At 42.7% G+C, this 19,734-nt stretch overlaps 1 protein-coding gene across 1 annotated transcript in view; it reads right to left on the minus strand.

Moving 5' to 3' along the window:
- polrmt (polymerase (RNA) mitochondrial (DNA directed)) overlaps positions 1–19,734 on the minus strand; it is a 91,955-nt gene that overhangs the window by 58,865 nt on the left and 13,356 nt on the right. Inside the window, exons 5-11 of the mRNA XM_084066473.1 lie at positions 19,524–19,713; positions 12,256–12,405; positions 10,027–10,212; positions 8,493–8,663; positions 6,743–6,982; positions 2,498–3,286; positions 1,717–1,839 (exon numbers count right to left, since the gene is read on the minus strand). Of these exons, the coding sequence (XP_083922599.1) occupies positions 1,717–1,839; positions 2,498–3,286; positions 6,743–6,982; positions 8,493–8,663; positions 10,027–10,212; positions 12,256–12,405; positions 19,524–19,713 (1,849 nt within the window). The remainder of the gene's footprint in view (positions 1–1,716; positions 1,840–2,497; positions 3,287–6,742; positions 6,983–8,492; positions 8,664–10,026; positions 10,213–12,255; positions 12,406–19,523; positions 19,714–19,734) is intronic.

Consider the following 19,734-nt stretch of genomic DNA (forward strand, 5'->3'; position numbering starts at 1 on the left):
GATGAATGGCCCAAGCTCTTTTTTACACTTAATAAACCTGTGATGTGCCAATAAAGTTGAGTTGATGTTTGTGAGCGAGTGGATTCAGGGACTCTCTACTCCAGGCACACGGACAATGTAGATTCTACATTGTCCGTGTGCCTGGAGTAGAGAGTCCCTGAATCCACTCGCTCACAAACATCAAGAAGAAGAAGATTTTTTGATTTCCCTTAAAACTGTTTACGTACAGGTTTTAGTCTGCGTGAAACCTGCACTTTTGTTACCTGGTGAATCGTAATCGAATTGAATCGTGAGGGCAGTGCCAATGCACACCTCTATCTAATAGTAGCCTGGGCAGCATATCTTTTCGGGTCTATGATCCGGTCGGGAGCGGAAGTAACTCTACGTCACCAGGCGCGTCATCCGCGTCATCCAGCGGCCGGTTGGGCAGAGCCGGAAAGACCTCACCCTGACTCACCCCAAAATAGGTCCGTCCTAATAAAATCCTTGATGCAGCGTAGTTTAGCTTATTTTTTTAATTTAAATGTGCGTGCACTATCTGGAGACTATTTAGCGTCTGTATTATCCCACGGGGAAATTCTATTCCATTTAAATAGGGATTGGGGAACCAAAACAAAGCGGCACCGCAAAACCGGATGGGCAGAATCCGGAAAGAGGATTCTTTTCTTTTTTTTTTTTTCAGTAGGCGTGGCCTAGACCGGATCATATGGGTCTTTAGTAACGCATACCAGGCTTTCCTCCGAGGTGGAAAGACTGGTGACGCGAGGTCAATCTAATACTAGAAATTTGAAGCCATTAGATTTATGTACATTCGGACGCTAGACTAGGTAGGGTAATACGAGAGGTTGTAGCTAGCATAAGTAAGTTTACAATAAACGTCAATTCATAAACGCTGGAAACCCCTATACATTAAAACAAGAGTCATAAATAATAGTATTAAATGAATAGTATTAAACCCAGGTTATGGATTGACATGTAACAATATGTGATTATTCAAATTAGTTCATACTAGACCATACCCGGTCGACGCATCCGTGGGGGAATATGCGCACATGATCTGGCAACCCGGGAGGCAGTTCGTCCCATAGCTGGGCAGCCCCGTAACCATGGCGACAGTGTTTGACACATAAACGCTAATAAGAAGCTGAGATTTGATGAAATTGAAAAACGGGCTTCACAGTTAAGTTCAGATGGTAATGGTCAATGGCTGTGTGCAAAATCAGAGCAATTGGTCCAGCCACTGAGGAGAACCGGGTAGCTTCACCTACTCCCACTACAGACAGAGGTTACTAGAATTATAGTAGAACTAGACCATACCCGGTCGGCGCAGCGCATCCGTGGGGGGATATGCGCACATGATCTGGCAACCCGGGAGGCAGTTCGTCCCATAGCTGGGCAGCCCCGTAACCATGGCGACAGTGTTTGACACAAAAACGCTAATAAGAAGCTGAGATTTGATGAAATTGAAAAACGGGCTTCACAGTTGCGTTCAGATGGTAATGGTCAATGGCTGTGTGCAAAATCAGAGCAATTGGTCCAGCCAGTGAGGAGAACCGGGTATCTTCACTCACGTACCACTACAGAGGTTACTAGAATTATAGTAGGATTATAGTAGGATAGTAGGATAGTAGGATAATCAATAGTTCTCTGAACCTTCCTTGTAAAAGGCATTTTCTACTTGTTGCACAATACTTTTTCCAGCTGAAAATACTGTACCTGGTGGACAGGTAAGTGGGAGATAAATTGAGTTGGATCAGGGGATCTCAGAACGTTGGCGATCTCCATGCAGCAGCCCAGGGCCTGCCATGGCTCATCTGCAGTCATCCACCACCCCTTACCCTGGCCAAAACACAAACACCAGCATGAGACATGCTTATCCTGCATACAAACACCAGCAGGAGACATACTTTCCTGCATAGAGGGAGGCAAAAACCAAGCCAAAGAGCTTTTCTTAGGATACTAATCTGTCCTCTCTCACTGTAAAAGAGATGATTATGCTGTTTCATAAAGTCAAGGTATATTACCAGGCTAATAATAATACTTCAGCACCACCACCAAAGACAGACAGATGAGCTATGTTTATATATGATATCATGGTTAAAAATATAACAGCTTTCAATGGACAGGTTAACCCTTTAAGACCTGAAGCCGATTCTACAAATGTCTTCTAAATCCCAACAGTATTCTGAAAAACGTATGTTTCTATGTCAGTGGTGCTCAAACTTTTTCATGTCAAGGACCCCCAAAACGATATGAATTTGGCCGTGGACCCCATCTCAAAACATTTTGTTCCAGGGACCCCCAGAAGCAAAGATTTGAGTTAAAAATGTTCGCTTTAAAATAATAAATATTGAAAGATTTGCACACATTTTCACGATTTTTCAAAAATAGATCTGCTATTTTTGAATAGCCAAAGTGTAAAATAATGCTTTTTAGCTCAAATGAAAAAGTGACACAGATGCGTTCCAGGTCTAAATTGGTTAAGAGAAAGACTAACATCGAGAGGGTTGTCCGCGGAGTCCAGTATGTCGTCGATGATCGAGTTGGCGTACTCCAGCCTGCCCTGCAGGGAACTCCTCTTCTTCAGCCCCGTCAGGTTGACCAGGTGGATCTTCAGCCAGTCCAGGCCCTTCGGCCCCAGCGGTTTACCCTCGGCGAACGCGAGGAGGGCCCGCGTCACGTCGCTCCCCAGGTGGTTGAAGTAGGGAGGACACGGGTAGGTGCGTCCCCGGAAGTCCATGCTGTGCGGGAACCAGAACACCTTGTCGCGCATGTGGTTGGCGATGGAGAGCTTGTAGAGGGTGTCCATGCGCAGGCTGTGCATCTCGCTGCACCTCTTCCTGGCCTTGATCGCCTCCCTCTTCAGGTGGGCCTTCTCGGCGGCGGTGTGCGTGGGGTCGTTGTAGCGGAAGTGCGGGATCTTGGGCGGCTCCGACGACGGGGCGGGAATGTCCAGCTTGTCGCTGCCCTGGTCGTTGAAGATGCCGATGATGATGTCCAGCAGGGGCTTGTTGACCCTCCAGGCGCAGTTGCCCAGCTGGTTGACGGAGTCGAGGACGGCGTGGAGGTTCTCGCTCTTCTCCAGCAGCTGCTCGTGCTGGATGGCGCCGTCCGTCGAGCGCATCAGCTTGGTCGGCGACAGCAGGTAGGCGCCGAACTTGGCCGAGGTCCAGGGCACGGGAGGGCACAGCATGGGCATCACGTAGGAGTCGAAGGTCAGCGAGGTGTCCTCCCTGGCCCGCTGCTGCATCTGGGAGAGGATGGGGTGGGGCTTGATGAAGCCAATCTGGTGGGGGTGAAAAAAACATTAACCCCACAACAGTGTTGATTTTGACAGCAAATTTTGATTTGGTTTTAGTCATAGTCTTTTGAATAAAATTCCATTTAGTTTTAGTCATCTGAAATGTTTTACTGTTAGTCTGGTTTTAGTTGACTAAGCATCATAAGATTTTAGTCGACTAAATCTACAGTTGATTTAGTCGACTAAAATGTATTCTGGTGGGGCCTTGATGGCGGCGTAAAGGCTGATTTTACACTTGGTTGCATGCTGAAAATAGCAGATCTACAAGCTCACAACGTGTCACGCTGCGACAGGTTGTGAGCTTGTAGATCTGCTATTCAGAGCGCAACACCCGAGCGCAACCAAACATAAAATGACTTGTCTTTTAGTTCTACGTGGAACTCTTCTCCATTAGTCCCCTCCCTAACAAATTTTAGTCTAGTTTTTATTTGTTGACGAAATTGTCACTACATTTAGTCTTAGTCATCATAGAATAGTTTTTATTTCGTTTTTATGTAGTTTTTGTCAGTGAAAAAGGGTAGTCGACGAACATTTTTCGTCATAGTTTTAGTCGACAAAATCAACACTGCCATGAGATAATCATGAGATCTGATTAGCGAAAGAGAGAGAGACAGAGAGTGAGTAGGCATACTGAGCATGTCTCTTTAAATAAAGATGAATGGTACAATTATACAGTAATGAAAGAGGCATCCGTATTTGCTTTGACAGCAAAAAAGGTTAATCATGACTTCTGGTGCGCGGCGTACGGCTGATTTAGTTCCTGACTGATTGCAGGGTAGTTACGGTGATGTAAATAGAGGAGCTTGCAAGCACAGACGTCTGTTCCGTGACAGCTTTAATTATGGCTGACACGGAAAAAAGACAAACGTCTACACTACGACTGCCTATACGACGTCTCACGGTCCTTAACCACAATCTTATGTAACATCAAGAGCCCGTCCGTATCATGTTCTAACCCTCATCCATCATCAACCTCACAGAACATTTCAGCATGGACTCGAATGAGTCAGACCGTCATGCTGGGCTGTAAAATCATTAGGATGCGCACCCCTGATGTGCTGACCTCACCCATCCACGCACACACACACGAATGACACACAGCAGGGAGAAGAGGGGGAGAGTGAAAGATGGAGAGGAAACAACAGAGCAAGTTATAGAGGGAGAAAGAGAGTTCAGACTGAGGGGGGACTTTGACTCAGAAAATGTGCTCTCCTGTCAAAGCCCATTAAGTCCACATGGGTGGATCCGCTCCTCTCTAGGAATAGACTACAGAGCCAGAGCCTCCCAGGACTGAACGGTGGTTTCAAGGTCTCAAGGCACTACTAAATCAGCCAGCCAATTAAGGAGGGGCACTAAAAAGGGATTAACCTGGAACCTATTCATCTTACTCAATGTGCTCTCACACCGGAGGAAAATGGCTTTATAATTCATATACTTGTGAACACAAGAATGGATAGGAGAGCGCTGAGCTATGCAAGAAAGGCTTTACAAGACAGCAATGTAGCGCTGAATGACAGACAGACCTGTCAAGTGAAGGTTATCTATGACTAGATTTTTTTCCCCCGATAGCAGTGCTATGATGATTTCAACTTTAAGATGAAGCTATGACTGAGAAACCCCTGAGATTCCACACTTGGTTGAGATTCGACACTTGACCAAGCTTTCAAAATTTGATTTTGAAAGTTGTAAAGAGGAGTTTATCAAGGCCCCTGGTACTGTACCTGAGTTTATGTGTTTTTATGTGTATTTTACTAAGTCATTTGCTGCAGGTTGTGTGTACGGATAGTTCTGCTATATGACTGTTTAAAAAAAAATAGTATCTTTGAATTGGGAAGTGGGACTTCCTGGGAAGGGTTTGGAAAAATAATATTAATTAGACCTTGATTTTTCATCTTCACCCAGCTAAGTGCTTCTCAATGTGTGTGTGTGTGTGTGTGTAAGGGTCTGTGAGCAGCACAGCCCTCGATCAATTCTGATTTATTTTTTATCCTTTTCAATGCTTCTATGAAGGCTGGCTCCCTGAAGATCCTATTAAAACTGGACCACTTCACCACTTACATCTCTGCAAAAATAATCTTTTTGGAGTCTGGGTTAAACCCCAAGATACTGTACCTGTTGTGAGGATATCAAAGGAGTTAATTTCTTATCTCACCGTGATCTGAATGCCACATCTATCGGCATCACAGGTCGGCGGAATGGAAGGGGTGTGTGTGTGTGTGTGTGTGTGTGTGTGTGTGTGTGTGTGTGTGTGTGTGTGTGTGTGAGTGGGGAGGGACATTTTGCCAAGTTGATCAGGCTGCGGGATACGGAAAAACGGACACTGTACTTTCTGTGCATGTGGTTATACTGTTGTATGTGGGGATCTGTGTTATTTTTCTACAGCGAGATTCTACCAAGCCCCGCCCTGCCTGCCTTGCGATTGGCTGAATGCAAAAACGAGAAAACAAGGACGCCGCCCCCAGAGGGGACGGTGGGGGCGTTGTCACATTCTAATACAGCCCAAAACCCTGATTTTATGACTGGTCTGGTGGTGTGCCTCACTGAGCATTGAACTGCCGACCCCAACACAACCGCGGACACAGTTTTTTGGCGATAAAGTATAGTTTTGGACCGCGTCGGAGGCACGCCATCTCAAGCGAACTTGAGCCACGAGAGGCCACCACCGAGCGAGCGAGTTGCCGTGCCGAGCGTTGCGAAGTTTGCTTGAGCCGACTCAGCGCCGTCCGAGTTATGTACCGATAGGCACAGAATCGTAAATCATGTTTTAGGGTGAGCGTTTGCCCCAACTGCCACTCAAAGTGACTACTGGCCAATCACAGTGCGCCTTTTCCGGGTCTTGGAAGAATCTCGCTGTATTTCACTATCACACCTCTGAAGGCGTGCCAGACATACAAATACACGAAAACCTATTCATCCTGTAAATGGCTGCATTCTGTACTTCATGTTAATTCTTGCAGCCCGAGCCCTGAGGGCATCCGATCAAAGATGTGTGTATTAGGCTAACCAGTCTGCATGCTGCGTTCATGATTTGAGGCATTTTGTTCAAAACGAACCAATCCTGCAAACTTTGGAAGCCAATCTTAGGCAATCAGGATGGAATATGTGACAGATCCGTGTTGATCACATGACTATAGAGATACTGTGTACCGATTTGTGTGATGTTTGGATAAAATCTGTAGGAGTAGAATCAAAAAAACGGTCTCGCACAAATCGGCCTCCTGGTGGCGCTATAACAGGCCAATCTGAAAAATGACTGGGCCAACGGTGCCGGAGATCAGCTGCTCACAGACAGAAGGACACACACACGGACGGACGGACGGACGGACGGACGGACGGACGGACACACGGACAGGGTGCAAAACATACTCTCTCGCCATGCCTTTTGGCCTGGCGGAGAAGCCTTTAGACCTGTGTAAGACCAAGTATAGCCCGTTCCTGTACCTGTTTAACGCTGCGGAAGGTGTACATGTGGTAAAGGATGGGTATGATCTTCTTCTCATGGGCTGGGTTTAGAATGTCGCTGTTGATCTTGAGGTGCTTGACCATCAGGTCCAACAAGTAGATGCCCAACTCCAGGGTTACAATGTGTGGCCACTGGGTCTCGTTCCCACAGAGCGAAGGACCGGAACTGTGCTCCATCTCCAGCTTAAGCCAATGCTCTCTGGGCAGGACGTCGTGCACCTAGAAGGAGAGGAAAGGAATTTCAACTTGTTACATGGAGATACACATATGCCTGTCACAATTATTACATAATCGTTTAATCGCAATTATTTTATATACCGGTAATCGCAATTATTTTTGCATAATCGTCATAATCAATTCCATGTTAAAAAATGTCATATATATATTTTTTTAAATGACAAAATAGTGGAAATAGCAGATCTATACGCTCAAAACGCGTTGCGATGCGTTTTGAGCTTATAGATCGGCTATTTCCACTATTCATGTTTATTTTTAAGTATAAAGTAATTAAATATGTGTTACTTGTCATATCTGCCCTGTGCAACTTTTGATTACGAAAGCTAAAAGCTGAACAGAAATGTCATTTTTATTCATAATGTTCCATACATTTTCAACGACAGAAACACTTAAATCGTTATTCGCAATTATTTGAGTGATAATTAATCATCAACTTAAATTTGTAATCGTGACAGCCCTAGATACACAGCAAAATCCTGATTTAATCGAGAGTGTGGTTCTATTTTTACACTCCCAGTTAAATTGACACGCAAGGATTTTAGCGTGTAGAGATTCTCTCCAGTCAATCTCCATGTTATGAGTCATGATGAGTGTGAAAACCTCTTGCAAGTGATAATAAGGTGAGCCACAAAATAATTGGATAGCCAAAATGCCAGAGCGAGGTGACATGTGCTCCATTTGACCTCTTTACATTTACAGTATTAAGACCGGGAAAGCATCTGTCATTTTAGATTTTAACCACTACTAACCATTATCTTATACTTTGGCTATTCACAAATAGCAGATATACAAGCTCATAGCGCGGCACCGAGTGCTGTGTTCTGAGTTTGTAGATCTGCTCTTTTTTTTTTAAATCATGAAAGTTTGTGCAAATCTTTGAATATATATATTTTTTTAAAGCGAACATTTGTAACTCAAATCTCTCGCTTCTGGGGATTCTACAAATGTCTTGCATATCCGGACAGGTTCTCAAACTTTTTCATGTCAAGGACCTCACAAAATTATATGTATTTGGCCGCGGACCCCCCCCCCCCCATCTCAAAATATGTTATTCCAGGGACCCCCCAGAACCCCCCCGCTTTAAAAAATATATAAATATTGAAAGATTTGCAAAAATGTTGTTCAAAAATAGCAGATCTACAAGCTCATAGCGCGGCAATCGCGCGGCATTTTTGAATAGCCAAAGTATAAAATAATGGTTAAAGTGGTTACACAGATGCGTTTGCGGTCTTAATGGGTTATTTCATACTTTGCAATGGTGTTTGCGCAGCAGAAATTGCCAATTAGAACGGGTCTAGGTTTTCATGCTGCTTTCATGTGGGTTAACAGAGATAATGGCTGAGAAGATGCTCGCTTTAGAAGATATGCTTGAGGTGGCATGCAAGAGAGAGGGAGAGAGGAACAGGATGAGAAGCTGATCATAGGAGCGTTCATGCTTTTACCATGATAAGTTAAAATAAAATATAAAAATATAACATTTAAAAAGGTCTACCTTGGCATCTTTAGCGAGCAAGCTTGTGTAATCACTGTAGACAGTGCCCAGTTTTTCCACCAACTTATTATGGTACTTGTGTTGGACGAAGTATTTGTTGTAGACCTGAGTGCCCAGATCAGAGGCAATAATCGTCATCGACTCTCCACTGTAAGGAATTTTGGCCAAACTCTGGAAAAGGACAAGATACGTATGCCTCAAAAGGTAAGCAGTCAAAACATGTAGGACAAAGTCTTGGCTATGAAAAGAAAAAAAAAAAAGCAATAACCAATACATTAAGGCCCTTGCACAGTTTGATTTCTTCACATAAAAAAGACAAAAAAAATTAAACATACACAAATTTCTCTGATTTCTATGTGTGTTTAGATGGCATTCAATACAATTCAATCCAGCTCTTTTTGCCAAGTAAAAAATAAAACAATCCTACTGGAAACACCCTTCTCATGAACTTGTGTATTTGTAACAGCTGGCGGGTGTTTCTGATCCAAGCATGCATTTTTCTTTGATGTATGAAAGGGAAATTTCTAGTTTTTTCAGCAGTCATCCTCATCAAATACGTTATAGATGTTATGGGTTAGGGTCTCACTGTTTGGGTTGTGTCTCTAGATACAAAGAGAATGAATGCCATAGCTTTATTATCTAGTTTTATAGTCAGTCATAACTAAAACATAAGAATAGTACAGCAACCGTACAAAACATCAACTTAAACATGAGCCTAAATTCTAAATAAACTAGAAATGCTTAGTGCAAAAAAGTCTTATCTGAAACATGACGTTTTATACAAAGTTGCATGCCGGTTTTGTGCACCAAAAATAGCCAATCCACAAGCTCACAATGCATCACAGCGTGACATAAGTTTGTAGATCGGCTATTTTCGGTACATGACACGATGTGCACTGCAACATAGTCTAAATCAGGCGTCAGACTTATATGTTGCGTTTCGGTATAGAACATACATGGGCAACTGGCGGCCCGGGGGCCACATGCGGCCCCCACCTTCACTTAATGCGGCCCGCAGGTTAATATCGGAATACTGATTATATTATTGAGCTGTTACTGTACAATTGCAAACATGACCCGCTTTAATTACTTCAATCTATATTAGTGGCTTAATGACTAGTATTACAATTCTATTGTCTTTTGTATGTCCAATGTGTTTGTATTTAAGTTCATAAAGTTAACATAAGTATAACTAAATGCATTTGAAATTAAATAAAAAATGTTATTTCAGGATTCCAATTCAAAAACAGCAAAAAGAAAATCAGGATTCCAATTCAAAAATAGCCGATCTACAAGCTCATAACACGTCGCACCGCGACGCGTTTTGAGCTTGTAGATCGGCTATTTTTGCTACTTTTGTGTGACAGAATGGCGAAGTATGGCATTCATTTACGGAAAAAGAGATAAGAGGTGTCTGCCCAACAGTATATGCAATGCGGCTCGTCTGGAGTGAGTGTGTAAATATAGTGGCCCTCTCCATCATCAAAGTTGCCCACCCCTAGTGTTATAGACCATATCAGATGGACAGTATTACCTGTATCATGATATCAACGTATTCCCTGTCGTCTAGCAAACAGAGGTACGGGTAGACGTTGACCACCTTGGAGCCGTTGCCGTTGGTGTTGACGTTGCCGTTGGTGTTGAGGAACATCTTCCTCTCCCTCAGTGCCTGAAGGAGCTCCTTACTCCACTGCGTCCGCTGCTCTGCCAACTTCTCCCTCTGATAAAAGGCAAAAACAGGAAACTCTTCAAGCAATGATGAGCTTTAGTAGCAGTGTTGATTTTGACAGCACATTTTGATTACATTTAGTCATAGTCTTTTGAATAAAATTCTATTTAGTTTTAGTCATATTTCAGTCATCTAAAATGTTTTAGTTTTTGTCTAGTTTTAGTCAACTAAATATCATCAGATTATAGTCGATTAAATCTACAGTTGATTTAGTCGACTAAAATGTATGTTGGCGGTGCCTTGATGGCGCCGTAATGGCTGATTTTAAACTTGGTTGCATGTTGAAAATAGCCGATCTACAAGCTCACAACCCGTCGCAGCGCGACGCGTTGCAAGCTTGTAGATCTGCTATTTTCAGAGCGCAACACTTTCAGAGCGTCTTTCAGTTCTACTGGATCTCTTCTCCACTAGTCCCTCACTAACATTTTAGTCTAGTTTTTATTTGTTGCACGAAATTGTCAATATATTTAGTCTTAGTTTTAGTCATCGTAGCTTAAATTTTTATTCCGTTTTTATTTTGTTTTCGTCAGTGAAAAAAAGGAAGTCGACCAACATTTTCCGTCATAGTTTAAGTCGACGAAATCAACACCGTTTGGTAGAACCTTGAGTTTTATACTGGGCATGCATGATATAAAGTCCAGATATTGTTGATCACCTGTATCTGTTGCTTCTGTGCTCTGTGATCGAGGAACCATAAGTAGGGAAAACAACGTGTCACAAAGTGACGCGTTGTAAGCTTGTAGATCTGCCATTTCTGCTATTTTTTTGCAGAAATGGCTATTTTTTTGCAGCCATACTTTTCATTTGTACATAAATCAGCACTATGTGCCTGTGCATTGTATTTGTTGCTCAGGCCTGTTTGGCCCAGATACCAGCAGATAACAGGGGGGGAGGGAGACCAGAACATCCATCTGGGAGGATCAGAACTAGGTCACAGACTGATTCATCTCAAATCAACAGGGAAGAGACAACACTGTCTGCTCTTCTGTGCACACAGCATCTCGGGTCACTGGATTGGTAGGTAGGTGTATGTGTGTGTGTGTGTGTACGGGTATGGGTGTGAAAGCGTGTGTTCCTTTTGTGTGTGTGAAGGCTGTCTCTCTGTTTGACACCACCTCCCAGTCTGTCTGATAGAGAGAGCAGATCTCGAGCTTGGCTTGGGGATTAGAGGAGGTGACTCTGCATTCTATCCAGGGCTTCTGCGATGCATTATCATTCGGGCCGGGGCTGTCTGCAAATGTTTCCTGGCTTGAGCCATCTCCCTACCGCACGCCCTGTGTCTCCCACAGCCTGATCTGCATCAGCAGGGGAACCAGGCTAGAACTGTAAATGCCACAGTTGGCGAGAAGAGGCACCGTGGGAATATGATGTTCCTGTCACTGAAACCTGCTTGGCCTCAATGCATAAATGTTTCTAAAGTTTTTAAAAAGAGAGACAGAGGAACTACACTCATCGGAGCTAATGGATACTCTAGGTGCGTTCGGAAATATAGCACTGAGCGCACTGGCCAATACAAACTAATAGGCGAGTGCGCTCCGGTGCGCAATTTCCGAACGCACCCTATGTTGACAACAAAAGAACTGTTCTGTTCTGTGTAGGGTCAAATTCACTGCTGTTTCTATTTGACGACACAATATTATATACTGTAGCAAGGGTCTTCAACAGGGGGTCCGGGACCCCTAGGGGGTCCTCAGTGTTACTACTGGGGGTCCGCCAAATTTTTGTGTGATATGATTTTTTCTTTTTTTTACATTAACCATTTGAACTAGCATCACTTTTCTGAGGAGAACTTTAGCCAAAAACAGCAGATCTACAAGCTCACAACGCCTCGCAAGCTTGTAGATCTGCTATTTTTGGCAAAGAGGCATAGGTGTAGAAGGGAAAAAGAGCAGACCAAGTAAAAAAAAAGAAAGTTTAATCTGAAACACAATTTTATACATTATAGAGGGGGTCCCTGCTTCATCTATCTCTCGGCTAGGGGGTCCCTGGCCTGAAAACGTTGAAGACCCCTGTCATAGAGGGATGCTTGTTTACCATCTTGGTCATGTCTTCGGTGACAGGCTTAAGAGCCTCCACCGAGTCGATGGTGATGGTGCAGGCCTGTTCTATGCTGAGCTGTTGGCTAAAGTGCTCCCGGAGCTCCTCCTGGGTGAAGGCCAGTTTGGGGTACCTGTGGTCGGTCCTCTGAAACACAAAAGAAAAGGAAATGCAGGATTTATCGTCCATATACTGTAAGAGATCTGGGCTCTACATTGCTTTTACAAAACGGTGTGTGTGTGTGTGTGTGGGAGGAGGGGGGGGACAACTCGGTAAGTAAAACAATGATTGTGCACTATAATAGGCCTGTCAGGGAAGCTAAGCAGAGGGTGAGGCAGAGAGACAGTCTGGTTGCCGAGCAGAGATCATAAAGAAACTACTAAGTAGCTAGCAAATGGCATATTATTTCCTGCTTAATAAGATGGAACAGCAAGGCACCTCATTGACCAAACAGCATCATTGGCCCGATAGTGCCCAAGTTTAATTGCAGTTTACATTAGGACTTTAGTTGGGCAGGTCTAGAGACAGAGGATGATGTTATTGGTACCAAATGAGAAAGTGCTGGCGTTCAAGCCAGATACAGCATAAGGAACATTGTGAATAAAACCCCCAATTCTAAATGACCCTTAAATAAAATGCCCAGTAAATACAACGTGCCAGTAGTTTAACGATAACATTCTACATGCATTCCAGGCATTTGGGAGACACGGTGATCCAACGTGACTTTATCTTGCATACACAGGTAAGAAAATGGTTCAACAGGATACGTCTGTAGTCGTAATTAAAATGGCTTCCTTCTGCTAACCTAGCTCTAACCAACAACCCACACTGTCCCCTCAAAGACACAGTATATAGCTTCTCTTCATTTATCTTTGGTGATCAGTGTCCACAGTGGGCCATTGGAACTGCTGATTTAATATATCAGACTATTTTCGAACACATGGTGCATTTATATATAGCACTTTTATCCAAAGCGCTCTACATAGATTGTGCATTACATTCACCCATTCATTCATTCACCGATGGCGGAGGAAACCCTGCAAGGCACCAGCCTGCTCATTGGGAGCAGTTAGGGGTTCAGCGTCTTGCTCAAGGACACTCTGACACTAACTCTGGGGGAGCCCGGGATCGAACTGGGAACCTCGCGGTTGCCATCCAGCCACTCTACCGGCCACTCTACCGCTGAGCCACTGCCGCCCTTGTAAGTATGCATACCCAGCTGCTGTTCATCTCATCTTATAATCTCTCCTCATTAACGGATATCACAATACATTTTAAGTTAAGTGATGCATATTTTGACTTTTGAGCTTTTTACATGAAAAGATATGTCATGTGAGTGCCTAGTGTGTACTTCGTCTCTGTTGGGTGGAAACCTCATGTCCAAATCCAGAACTTACTTACTTTTCAGGATTCAAATGAAAAAATTGCTAAAGTAGCAGATCTACAAGCTCGAAACGCGGAGCGAAGCGATGCTTTTCGGTGACACTGCAGTATGATCAAGCAGGGCGTTAATTTACAAAACAAACACACAAAGTTAAAAATATGGAGATAAGAGGTTTCTATATTTATCCTAAAACAAACACACAAGCTGCACTTGCTGAGAGGTCCATGCACGACTGTCAGCAGATAAGAACACAAGCACTAGTAAGCAGGGCATGTGGGAAATCCAATGCTGACAAATTTATGGCCCTAATTAACGGCCAGTCGATATGGAAATGTTCTTGCATCACATTTTGCCCAAGCCCAATTAAAAATAAATAACTTTTAGCCACAAAGAGGGAGGGCATGGCTGGCAGCTGCAGTAATTAACAACCCATTGAAGGTGGCAGTAACATGGCAGGGTTCTCTTTGTCCATGTACACAGAGTTTAAGAAGCTGAGCAGCTGGGATACTAGAGCAGACCATATGCTCCTTAGTTCGACGGCGCAGAACAGAGTTTGAATCCGACTACCGTCTTGTGATGTATGTCTCTCCTCTCTTTGCCCTTGGTTCCCCGTCTCTCTAGTCTACTACACTGTCCTATCTGAATATATAGTCGTTATATCGTCTGTGCACACATGAGTGGGCCCGCATACGCAATGCTACCAAAAAGGTCATGCATGTGCTTCTTCATGTTGTCATTTATTACTGAAGATAGTAAATGCTGGCCAGCTAAGCCATGGACATTGTAATATGATCAGGAGGAAACACATCATGGAGACCTTGTATAAGTGAGCGATAACGATAAAATGTAATGATCCCTTGAGGGAAATTCAGGTGTCATAACGGATGAAACACAAAATAAATAAAATGCTGCTGGCCCTAGATATCTGCACTGGAACTCACTGAATGAGTCTATCAATGAATATACTGTATTATGTACATGAATGAATATACTGTATTATGTACATGAATGAATATACTGTATTATGTACAGTTAATATATTAATGAATATACTGTACATCTATCGCTATACAGTACATCTATCAGCAGTGAATATAATTATGACGGGTCAATATAGTCTATCAACAACACTGGGTATAAGAATGAATATACTATGATATACAATAATTGTTATAAGAATGGATATACGTAATGTAGGTGTATGTGTAAAGTGTATCAACAGACCTTTAACATGAGCATCTGGATGAATATAGGTACAGTCTATCAATAGTCTTAGAGTGAATATAAGTACAGTCTCAACAGTTATGCTTACAGGCATCTGTCAAAGTTTGTTAATGCACATCCTAGAAGCAAATATGCAAGTCCACCAGAGTCTGTGCAGGAGTCAGTAGTCAAAAGACAAAAGGCTGCAGAACAGTAGCAAGGAAGACCTTGATTAACTAAGCAGGGGAAAAGATTGGACAGTAAATCTGACCTCAAAAGCGACTTTGCGTGGACCGCTGCCAAAGCAAAGCTTAAGGTTGTGTCACAGATAAAAAACACTGAGCTGCTATTGTCTAGTTAGTACACCACCACAGCTCCAGACAAACACGGTTCATTTGAGTAAAAGGATCGAACACAGAGAGAGAGTCTCTAGCGCCTTCTCTATAGTGGTAATATTATTTGTCGTTAGGATTACATGAAAAAAATATGGAGCGCTGCCACTGAAATGTAGCAACATTTAGTGTCAACGAGTTTGACACTAAGCCTGCCACAGAACCGCGCTTCTCCTCCTAGCCTGTGAGTCTCTTTTTTTTACTGATTCAAATAGAGAATGAAAGCTTTTACTGAATTAATGCTGGGGAGGCCAACAATGTGACCGTTCAAGAGGCTCAGAAATACAATGTTGCCGTGACCCTCGTTGGTTTCTCCGCCGCAGGGTAGACTACATTAGCTTGTTGTGATGAAAACAGGTGAAAAGCTAAATAGGCGAGGCAGAAACGTACATAACAATAGAACATAATAATCGCATAATAATCAAATGAAAATACAATACATCATCAAACAGCAATTTCCTAAAAGCTACATCAACATTCCAACATGCTATATACACGCCAACGCCTGAAAACAATATTCAAATGAGTCTGTGTGGCTGCTGCTAACAGTTAACCCATTAAGACCGGGAGCGCATCTGTGTGTCATTTTTAGATTTCTTTGGCTATTCAAAAATAGCAGATACTGTATACAAGCTTATAGCGCGGCACCGAGTGCCGAGCTTGTAGATCTGCTATTTATGAAAAATCGGGAAAATGTGTGCAGATCTATGAATATGATATATTTTAAAGCAAATTTATTTTACTCAAATCTTTGCTTCTGGGGGGTCCCTGGAACAACATATTTTGAGATGGGGGTCTGCGGCTAAATATATATATAATTTTGGGGGTCCTTGACATGAAAAATGTTTCAGAACCACTGATATTATATAAAATAAACCTGTTTTAGAAGACATTTGTAGAATCCCCAGGAGCAAAGATTTGAGTTACAAATGTCCGTCAAAAAAAAGAAAAAACTTTTCATGATTTTTCAAAAAATAGCAGATCTACAAGCTCATAGCGCGGCACTCGGTGCCGCGCTATGAGCTTGTATATCTGCTATTTCTGAATAGCTAAAAAAATCTAAAAAATTACACACAGATGCGTTACCGGTCTTAATATGTTAAGTGAAAGTTCCCAGGGGCCTGAGCAGCTAAAACCCAATTTATACCTTGTTGTGCGCTGTCGCACACTGAAAACAGCCAAACAGCCTTCCCCCAAAGCAACATCCAGTAAGTGAGTCAACTAATCAGCAGGCTATAGTCAGACAGAAAGTCAGTCAGTCAGTCACAAAGAAATCACAATCAGACTATAATGAAGAAATCTCATCTAGCCCTGTTTTACATCTTTGTTTACCAACCAATTTGACACATTTTGTCATCAAGGTTAACTAAAGAAACATGTGAAGAGGGCGTGTTATTTACACAAGGAAGGAACATCACAATCAGAGGCAGCTGTAATAATAATAATGAGGACAAAAAGATCAAAATGAAACGGAGAAAGAAAACAAAGAATTTGATGTTAAGCCATTTCTGTGATTCTATTATTATTCTTTAGAACGAAGAAGAAGTCCGCACACTTTTGAAGCTCCAGCGACCAGTTTTATTTATAGGCTCACCTATGAGCCTATAAGCAGGCCAGCACCTGCACATTTTCATAGAGATGTGCGTGCTTCCCCTTTTTTTCTGAGTTCTATTATTATTCTTAACTGCGTATATTTGTCTAATTCAATTCAATGTTGGTCTATCTAATAGACCAACATTGGTATTACTTTCTGCATTGCATCTGCCGCACGCATATTCTTTGTAATTGGTCGTTATATCTGAGGAGTCACTTTTATTTTTAATTTCCATGTGTCCATTTAGCTGTAAATGGTAATGTAACTATACTGTTGGCCTTATAGTGCTTGCCAACGTCTCGTCACCACGGGGGGAGGGGCGTGGCATAGTAGCTGCAGACATACTTGTGGGGGGGGGCAATGTTAAGTCAACCTGTTTATACCCCACAAAGATGTCCGCCGCTACCAAATGACACTTATTGACACCCCCTTCAGGATTTTTGGCACACACTATAACCACTCTTTCTTTCATGACAGTTGGCTTTACCGCCCCTTTTTTCTTTCCCAGATCTATAAGCTCTCAGCATGGCACTATACTACTAAGCCTGAGCTTGTAGATCTGGTGGGTGTGACGGTGGTTAATCACTACTACAGCTGCCTCTGATTGTGACGTTGCTCTTTTGTTGTGTATACATTGTTTATAGTACATACATTTTCTACTGGGAGCTACAGTGTGCGAACTTCCCTTTATTTCCTCCCAGCAAGTACGTATTGTTGTTCAGCACCTGGAAAGTTTTTGTTGGGATGTGCGTGCTTCCGTCTGGACTCTTTTCTAAATAAAAACATGGCCTGCCTGTTAAGCCATTAAGACCAGGAACGCATCTGTGTGTCATTTTGAGATTTCTTTTGCCTATTCAAAAATAGCAGATATACAAGCTCATAGCGCAAAACCGCTTGAACATTTTTGGAAAATTTTGCAAATCTTTGAATACGTATAAAGCGAACATTTGTAGCTCAAATCTTTGCCCAACATATTTTGAGATGGGGGTCCCTGGCCAAAAACACATAATTTTGGGTGGTCCTTGACATGAAAAGGTTTGAGAACCACCATAATATACTGTAGCAACATACGTTTTTCAGAAAACTGTTAGGATTTAGAAGACATTTGTAGAATCTCCCGGAAGCAAAGATTTGAGTTACAAATGTCACAGATGGATTCCCGGCTTTAATGGGTTAATGGAACACTTGCACAAACGGATCATCAAGACCCTAACAATACATCAGACTGAGAAATGAGATCAAAATAAATATGGTGTGAGCTTATGACAGAGAATTCTCCCAGTGCACAAAGAAGCTGTGAACGCGTCACATGAGTAATATCATGTGAGGATCACAGGAGATGGGGGGGAGCAGGAGAGGGGAGGAGGAGGAGACATGTTTGAGAAGACAGGAACCGTAGCAGCCTTGGTTCATTTCACTATATAAATATTCCAGTGCCTACCTGCCTGTGAAGGAGAGCGACAATAACATCTTTCCATAGGCAATGCTGGTGTCTACGGACACAGCTCTCTCGACTCTCTGGTGCTTTGACCCACTCGGCATACACAGTGCCCACTTGAAAAGCAACTTCCTAAATTCCTAAATAAATTCCCTATTCCCTAAGCCAATTTCCACAGGACTCATACATATTAAGCATAACTACAAATGCTTTCTGAAAGGCATTACATTACACCACACTGTACTGTGTGTGTCAGCTATATCCTTTGAAAGAAAAACAGCTGATTAGTGATTATATCACCCCGTTTAATGTAACAGTACTGTCTGCAGCCAACCTGATATTAGCCTGGTTCCGGACGAATCTGCCATTGCAAAAGAAAATTGCGCAGTGATATTAGTCTGGCCATGCCAGGCTAACCTGATATAGCGCAGACATAAACAGATAATAAGGGACAAAAAAAACATGGCCTTTTAATGACCATAGATAAGGAGCATGAGGACCAGGGCCTGAAATTAACATCCAACATGGGAAACTTTGGCAACCATGATGAAAGTAGATGGTCAGTTCCTGTTTTCTGGGGCACGACCAGTCTACTATTAAAACCAAATGAACGAATGACACCCTGTGTATGCCATATAGGGTTAGCAGAGCTTATAACCAGACTACACTACTGGCCATAGTGGTACGAGTGTTGATTTCGTCGACTAAAACTATGACAAAACGTCGACTACCTTTTTTCACTGACGAAAACGAAATATAAACTAAACAAAAACTAAGCTATGATGACTAAAACTAAGACTAAATATATTCACAATTTCGTCAACAAATAAAAACTAGACTAAAATGTTAGGGAGGGATTAGTGGAGAAGAGATCCAGTAGAACTAAAAGACAAGTCATTTTATGTTTGGTTGCGCTCGGGTGTCGATCTCTGAAAATAGCAGATCTACAAGCTCACAACGCGTCGCAGCGCGACACGTTGTGAGCTTGTAGATCGGCTATTTTCAGCATGCAACCAAATGTAAAATCAAGCATTACGACGCCATCAAGGCACCGCCAAAATACATTTTAGTCGACTAAATCAACTGTAAGATTTAGTCGGCTATAATCTTATGATATTTAGTTGATTGAAACTAGACTGAAAGTAAAACATTTCAGATGACTAAAATATGACTAAAACTAAATGGAATTTGATTCAAAAGACTATGACTAAAACGAAATCAAAATTTGCTGTCAAAATCAACACTGTGTAGTACCTCGGTGTAGAAGTCCTGGACCAGCGGTAAGGTGCAGGGGGTGATGCTTTTGGAGTTGAAGCTGGGCTGGTAGTCCGGCTGGACTCTGTGGATGGCCTTCAGCACCATGTCTCTCTCGTCTTGGTGGAACACACACTGACTGAACAGATCGTCCACAGACAAGCTGTCCTCCTCCATCCTGCTCAGACACCTGGACACGAAACACAAACAC

Source organism: Gymnoscopelus microlampas, assembly GCF_963454915.1.
Source record: "Gymnoscopelus microlampas genome assembly, chromosome: 9".
NCBI classification, from domain to species: domain Eukaryota; kingdom Metazoa; phylum Chordata; class Actinopteri; order Myctophiformes; family Myctophidae; genus Gymnoscopelus; species Gymnoscopelus microlampas.